This window comes from Leucoraja erinacea, chromosome 2 (genome assembly GCF_028641065.1).
Source record: "Leucoraja erinacea ecotype New England chromosome 2, Leri_hhj_1, whole genome shotgun sequence".
NCBI classification, from domain to species: Eukaryota; Metazoa; Chordata; class Chondrichthyes; order Rajiformes; family Rajidae; genus Leucoraja; species Leucoraja erinaceus.
Genome location: NC_073378.1, coordinates 90,103,670 through 90,111,359, shown reverse-complemented (window position 1 = coordinate 90,111,359; position 7,690 = coordinate 90,103,670). Strand labels below are relative to the sequence as shown.

General features: G+C 49.0%; 1 protein-coding gene and 1 non-coding gene across 2 annotated transcripts; both read right to left on the bottom strand.

The window, feature by feature from the left end:
* Nucleotides 1-1,781: 1,781 nt before the first annotated feature.
* Nucleotides 1,782-1,853, bottom strand: trnaq-cug (transfer RNA glutamine (anticodon CUG)). The gene has a single exon. It is a non-coding gene; the product is annotated as a tRNA-Gln (tRNA).
* Nucleotides 1,854-4,107: 2,254 nt separating this feature from the next.
* Nucleotides 4,108-6,809, bottom strand: LOC129705904 (mRNA decay activator protein ZFP36L3-like). Its single transcript, XM_055649809.1, has 2 exons — nt 6,780-6,809; nt 4,108-5,583 (listed from the first exon to the last, which is right to left on the bottom strand). Exons 1-2 carry the CDS (start codon nt 6,807-6,809, stop codon nt 5,170-5,172), a joined length of 444 nt encoding a protein of 147 aa, XP_055505784.1. The 3' UTR covers nt 4,108-5,169.
* Nucleotides 6,810-7,690: the final 881 nt, after the last annotated feature.

Sequence of the window (7,690 nt, the reverse complement as noted above, 5' to 3'; positions counted from 1 at the left end):
CTCCCCATAACCCTTGACACCTTTACCAATCATGTATCTATCAATCTCTGCCTTAAAAATACCCAATGACAGCTTCCATAGCCGTCTGCGACAACAAATTTCACAGATTCACCACCCTCTGACAGAATAGATTTCTCCATTTGCTTTCTAAAGGTACGTCTTTTTATTCTGAGATTATGCCCTCTGGTTTGAGACTCTACCACTAGTGGAAACATCCTCTCCGCATCCACTCTAAACAGGCCTTTCAACTTTGGTAAGTTTCAATGAGGTCCTTCGTCATCCTTCTAAACTCCAACGAGTACCGGCCCAGTGCCGTTAAACGCTCATCATACGTTAACCCAGTCATCCCTGGGATCATTCTCCCAGGGGAAAACCTCCTCTGGACCTTCTCCAAAGCTAGCACATCCTTCCTCAGATATGATACCCAAACTGCTCACAATTCTCCAAATGTGGTCCAAGATCTTCGATCACCCGACACTTGCTGCAGATACGGTCACCAGGAACCACCAACAGGTCCACCAGATCCCACATCATGCATCTGCAGAACATTGAGGGTTCCTGCATGCCTCCTTTATGTGTATCAAACATGTATTTCCACTTCCCGTTTGTTACTGCTCTGGCATGACAGGTCAGCACTCTTCTCTACCTGCGTTTCTCACCAAAGCCTCTTCAGCCAAAGCCTCGTTGCATTTTTTTCTCAACACAGCACTTCACCTCAATATGGCCACTCCCAACAGGCCTCTCCGTTGTACCTTGCCTTTATATTTGCTACTCTGCCTCTTACTCAGCCAATTGCACTCCTGCTTCAATCTATGTCCCTCCACCTCAATCAACAACACTCTGACCAAGCAAAATACTAGTTTCTACATTTTCCCGCCGATTTTTAAAGTTGATTTATTTTTCCAGTAAGATGGCTGCTCTCTCACTCGGTCTTCAATTTCCAATCGCCCTATCTGTCTTAGATAGCCTCCTTACTCATGACACACTCACTTCTACAGGAAGGAATTATGGTACGTTCAAATGCCAGTGCCGGTCTGGAAAGTAGCAAACTAGTTCACCGAAACTACTGCATGCATCTGAGAATGTTTATAGTTTTATTGATTAAAATCAGCCACAAGCACCAGGTTATATGCTGGATATAATGAGCTGTACACATCCTTTTGGGGACTCCATGCCATTGGATCCTTGTAAATTTAGAGCATCTGGTATTAAGACTATTATTTCTAGTACTTTGTCAGTGGTGAATAGTTTTATTGTTTGTCCTGAAAAATCCAATATCAACATTTTTGTGCATACACTGTTCATAGGATGAAGGGGTTTTCCTGCGGAAGACTATTTTCGTGGCAGAAGTTTTTGATTGGTATAGTGGTATAGACATTTAAATTATTAATACCACAATCTATCATTCACAAGTGTTCATGCTGTTCAAGGTTTAAGAAAGAACTGCAGATGTTCGAAAAATTAAAGGTAGACAAAAATGTCGGAGAAACTCAGCAGGTGAGGCAGCAGCTATGGAGCAAAGGAATAGGTGACGTTTCAAGTCAGAAGAAAGGTCTTGGCCCGAAACGTCACATATTCCTTCGCTCCATAGATGCTGCCTCACCCGCTGTGTTTCTCCAGCATTTGTGTCTACCATGGTGTACATGTGTTTGCATTAACAACTGCTTAAGGGTAGTACAGAGGAATTCAATGTCAGCAGTTTTCAGATTCAGATTCAATTTAATTGTCATTGTCATTGTCAGTGTACAGTACAGAGACAACGAAATGCATTTAAAATGAACAGGTTCCACCGAGATTTGAACTCGGATCGCTGGATTCAGAGTCCAGAGTGCTAACCATTACACCATGGAACCATTTTGTTTACCTGCACTGTTTAAGAACATACATCTCCAAAGTTACACCAATCACATTTGAAGGGACAGAAGGTGTGCTGGAAAGTGAACGGGTCTCACAAGTTACACCACTATTGAGTGTAGTCATGCCAGATAGAGGGCCATTGCAGTGCTTACTGTGAAAGGTTTGAGGATACCAGAAACCCCGCTTGGCAGCCAGTGTGATGTGTTGCGGCTGTCCAAATAACTGAAGCCTTACACCATGATAAAGGTCCAAAGACTTTATTAACGACATAACATAGGTAACTTCATGGTAGCACGTTTTTCTAATAATGCAGGAACCACGCAGGGAGGGTTACTGTAAAGCTAGTGGACGCAACTACAAAAGCAGGACTCATAACACGAGTAACACTGATCTACATCCTCCCTCTTAAAGAATCAACAACAGTACAAACCCATTAACTAAGTAAGGCATGCATAGCAATTGATAATAAACTGGAGGAAAGTCAAACATAGTCAGGGTACTTCACAACCGGCTTACAAACACGACCAGCACGTGTACGATAGAGACCATCTCCGTTCTTTCTCCCCGGGGACAGAGCAGGTGGCTGCACAAGTGAAGGAGACTGAACCAGCATTCCTGGAGACGAAGCAGGAGACTGTGGCACAGGTGACGTCGTCACTGGCAGAGGAGCCATTGCAGACGTGGGTTGTTGTGCTGGTAGAGGCGGAAGAGTGCCGCAAGACACAGACGGAAGTGCACTAGTATGGTCTGGGTAAAACGGAGGAGGAACTGGCTCGTTCACAAGCAGGATATGTTGTCTGTTACGCCTGTAGGTGCCGCCATCGGCACTGACAATATAGGGGTGTGGCGCAGAAGCAATTCCAGAAATCACACCAATACGGTCATGGCCTTTGTCACGGCAACCCACCCCCAACTGCGCCTCACCATCCCTCTTCCTACCTCCCCCATTCCCCCTCATCCCCAGCACTCCCTCCCCCTTCCACTTCTTTCCCCTCTCCTCCTCTCGCCATTCCCTCCTTCACCTCTCATTTCCCCTACCCCCATACTCCCTCCCCATATCCCCTCCCTATCTCCCTGCTCCCCCATTCCTCACCTCCCCCCAGCCCACTCCTCCACTCTCCCTCACCTCCCCATTACCCTCCTCTCCCTCTATGCCCCACTCACCTCTCTATGCTCCCCCTCACCTCTCTCACTAGACCCTCCTCTCCCTCTAACCCTCTGCTCCCCCACACCTCACCTCCAGCCTATCCCACTCCCCCACAATGAAAATCACGATTTAAAAAAAAAAAATGAAACCTCACCCCAATTTGACCACTGACACACAGTGGTTGAAATGTGCCCCATCTCCAAAATGTACTCCAATTAATCGCCCAAGCCAAGGTAACAGTACTTCCCAAATCCACAACCTCCACCATCAGGAAGTTTTGCAGGAATGCCACTACCTGCAGGTTACCCTCTGCATTATGTGCACACTATCCTGATTTGGAAATGAAAGACTTCCTTCAACGTCTTTCAGTTTAATTCCTGGAATTCCTTACCCAAATATGGGAATATCTTCATCAGGACTGCAGCAATTTAAGGCGGTGGCTGACCACCACCTTCTCACGGGCAATTAGACAAGCAATAAATGTTAGACATTAATGTCCAGATGTTAAAAAAAGATGAATGTAAAAAGCACCAGATCAATTACAACACATATCTTACATTCACATGTGATACCACTGAAGAAATAATGTTGTTAATGAATAATCAGGTGGAAAAAAACATGACAAAGCAAATAAGTAACCATTAAAAGTTGGTGTGCAAAGGCTAATAAGCGAGTTTGGTATTCCGACTGGGCATGCCCAGGTCATAGGTCACTCGCTATAAACATTCTTGACAACGGTGGCGCTGCATTGTGTACAGGTTTGCGTTTCGTCCGAGGTCGGACCTGGCTCCACAGCGCTGCAAGCGCTGTTGAGTTGCTGCTGGGCCGCCCCCGTCTCCTCCCGGGTGGCCCATCACTCCCGGTGGCGGCCCCGGACATGCAGCCGGCACAGGGGGGAGGCGCTGGTGCTGCTCTGGCTCCCGGGGTGGCAGATCCCCGGCCGGCCGGTGACCGTCTCTGCGCCTCGTGCCTTTTCCAGTGGCTGTTAAGAACTTAAGGGCCTGTCCCACTTGCGTGTCCTTGGCACGCAAATTACGCGACCATGGTCGCGTTCGGCCGAGACGGTCGGGCATGATTACATGCGTACGCACAGCCGTCTGGAGCGCGTGACGTCATTTGAAGATGGACACAAAGCTGGAGTAACTCAGCGGGACCGGCAGCATCTCTGGAGATAAGGAATGGGTGACGTTTCGTGTCGAGACTCTTCTTCAGTCTGAAAATAAGGGTCTTGAACTGAAACGTCACCCATTGTTTCACTCCAGAGTTGCTGCCGGTCACGCTGAGTTACTCCTGCATCTTGTGTCTATCTTCAATTTTCTTGGCCCCGCTCTGGGAGTAGAAGTGGGGGCGGATCCGGACCGCAACGGCCGTGAGCCCCAGGCCGAGATTGGCGATCGTTTGCCTGCTTCTGCTGCTGTTGAAGGTGAGACTTTGCGTCGTGCCAGGGTCTTGGGCCTGTCCCACTTTGGCCGTCAGTTCCGTGACAGGCCGTTGGTGCGCAAAGATTTTGTTCACTGCAAGAATTTCGGAGCCCCGCGCGACGTCGGGACCGGCCCCTCACAGCTCCATACCCCTCCGCACTTCCAAGTAGGACCGGCCCCGCGTGGCCATACACCTCAAGCGACTATGAGGTCGCGTAATTTGCGAGCCAAGGGCGCACAAGTGGGACAGGCCCTTTACATTCTCTCAATGGGAAAGATGCCACCGCCCCTTGCTCCAGTCTTTCACACTAGGGTACAACAGGCCCCACAAACCCGGAGGGGAAGGTGACACCCTGTGTGAGACGACACCCAGCCCAGCTTGGGAGAGGCAACACCCTGATTCAGTTCTCTTCTCACCTCCACCCCCCTCCCCTCAGTCTAACACCGAGATCCTACTGAAGATGGGCAGCCGCCGGCCCTGCTCGAAGACGGGCGACTCGGAACCGCTGCTACTTGAGTCGTCCCGGTCAGAGAGTCTGCGGATGGGCTCCTGCCGGCCTTGGGCAGGCCGGGCACCCGCTGGAGCTGCTGGTGCTGGCGGCAGCAACAACCTCCTCCCCCTCCCTTGCCTAGCCCCAACCCCAGAGTCCGGGCTAGCTCCAACTCCAGGTCGGGGCTGATGGCCGCCCGCAGCGTGGCCCAGTCAAGCGCCGGGCCGGAGGAGGCCGAGCCCAGGCTGGAGCTCTAGCGCAGGCGAGGCAGAGGCCCTCGCTCCTCCTCGGGGTTGTGGATGAAGTGGCAGCGGGTACCGAAGGGGCAGAAGCCGGTGGTGTGGAAGGTGCGGCATGGCTCCGACTTGTACTTGGGGTGGTGGCTGAGGGAGCGCAGCTCGGCCAGGCCGTGGGCGAATTGGCACTTGTTCCATAGCTGCCCATCGGGGAGCGGGTGCCTTTGGAGTTGGAGCGGAGTTGAGCTGGAGTTGGCGCTTCTTCTCCGCGCTGGCTGTGGCCTGGGGCTGCTGGGGACGTCGGTCCGGGCTGTCGGTTGGCCCAGTAGGAGAGGCGGAGTTGAGCTGGGGTTGGCACTTCTTCTCCGCGCTGGCTGGGGCCGATGTCCTGTCGGTCCGGACGGTTTGGCAGCACTTACGGCGCCAGGGACCTAGGTTTGATCCTGGCTGCAGATGAGGCGCGGGTATCTGTGCGTGCAGCTGCCAAGAATGTCTCTCCACCAGCCCAGTATCCCCCACCACCCTCCGTCTCCCACTCGCATCTGCCCCCTCTCCCTCGCTGTTACACCCTGCTCTCCCGCTACCTGGCACCTCCGTTCCTCAGATTAAATATATTTTTACACGTAAATCGTGACCAAAGATTAAAATGTATACACAGTTTATACAGTCAGCACATTGTTTGTAATTTGAGTCAGCCATGACAAATACAAGCTTGAAAAAAAGGGGGAAAAAAAAAAATCGGACCCAAACTATACTCACTGTATGTACAGCGCTTCCTTCAATTTTTCTTTATAGCATTTGACCTTTGACATGATTCCTTGCGTTTTTCGGAATACCGGACTCGCTTATTCTAAGAGAGGTATTTTAAGAAGCATCTGAAAAGAGGGAAAGAGGTTATGGGAGGAATTCCAGAGCAGAGTGCTCACAGCTAGGCACAGAGCCATCAAAGGTCATATGGAGGATGAGAGGCCTATAGCACAAGCCAGAACTTGAGGAAAACAATGCCATCAGATTATATCATGGGAAAAGGTTATGGAGAAGTAAAGGAGTGAGGCCACAAAGATGAAATTATTTACTTAAGGCACTGGCAAACCAATAGTCGTGTGTGAATAATAAACAGGTGATGGGCTGACAGAACCTGCCACAAATTAGGATATCAGTGGTATTTAAGGTGGGCTATATTTTTCCAATGAGACGGCTTCAAGAAGGGAACTTGAATGATTACCGCAGGAAGTAACTAAAACACAGATAAGGATTTAAGCTGTAAACCAATTGAAGCTGGGGTGGAAATAAACTAAATTAACAAGATGAAAATAGGCGGTTGTGGTGGTGGAAAGAAGATGAGGTCAGGAACTCAGCTCATATTCAAACAGAACTGCTCAAGCTGTGAATACTGTGGTGAAGGCTGAGGCAGTATCAAGTCACTCTGGTTTTTAAAAATACATTATTTTAAAGGCATAGCATATCAAGTTAACAATAGTGTTTGCATTTCCAACTTGTTTGACAAATGTGGTGGTTGCAACATAGATTCGGTAATGCAGCTGAACAAATGAGAAATCGCAACCATAATTTCTCTCTCTCCCCCAAATGATAAACAGCTAAGTGGCTCAATGCACTGCAAACTCACTCCCTGATGCAGAGCCCTTGCTTCATTCATGTCTTTTACCCCCCCCCCCCCCCCTCCAGATTATTTATCCCCCATGGATATCCTTTGCAGGAACCTCAAAAGGTAATTTACCATCAGTCCCTGATAATGCTGTAAAAGTCGGGAAAGGTTGAAATGTTGGTCTTCTTTTACAGTACATCTGCATTTCATAAACATCCTTTTAAAAATATGTTTTTATTTAAATTCTCTATGTATATAACCAGAATTATTAATACAGAGTGAGCTGTGGAAAAGAGGATGAATACAATGGATTTGATTCTATTTAATGGTTAACTAGAGGTAAAGTTTGCTCTTTGTAATATTGAATGAGCAACCCAGCAGCAGAGAGAGAGTGGGGGTTGAAAAAGGTGGTCGTTTTGAATGATATTGCTGAGGGGCAGTCTCAGACAAGATAGAAGTGGCCAAAGTTAGATAACTGGGAGACTGCAAAGTTAATTTTTGAGTAATTTGAGAATCCACTGAAACAAATTATCAGATTCAGATTCAATCTTTATTGTCATTGTGCAGTGTACAGTACAGAGACAACGAAATGCAGTTAGCATCTCACCCAGAAGAGCGAACATAGAATAATGGAACAGTAAAATATATATATGTACATACAGTAGCAGTAGTGCAATTTTTCTGGGGGAAGGAGTGGGGGGGGGGGGGGTCCGGGGGGGGGGGGGTGACTGGCAAAGTTAAGTTGTGTAACAGCCGCAAGCAAGATGCTGTTCCTGAACCTGCTGGACCGGCAACGGAGAGACCTGTAGCGCCTCCCGGATGGGAGGAGGGTAAACAGTCGGTGGCTAGGGTGAGAGCAGTCCTTGACGATGCTGCGCGCCCTTCGCAGACATCGCTTGCTCTGGACAGACTCAATGGAGGGTGCGAAGAAC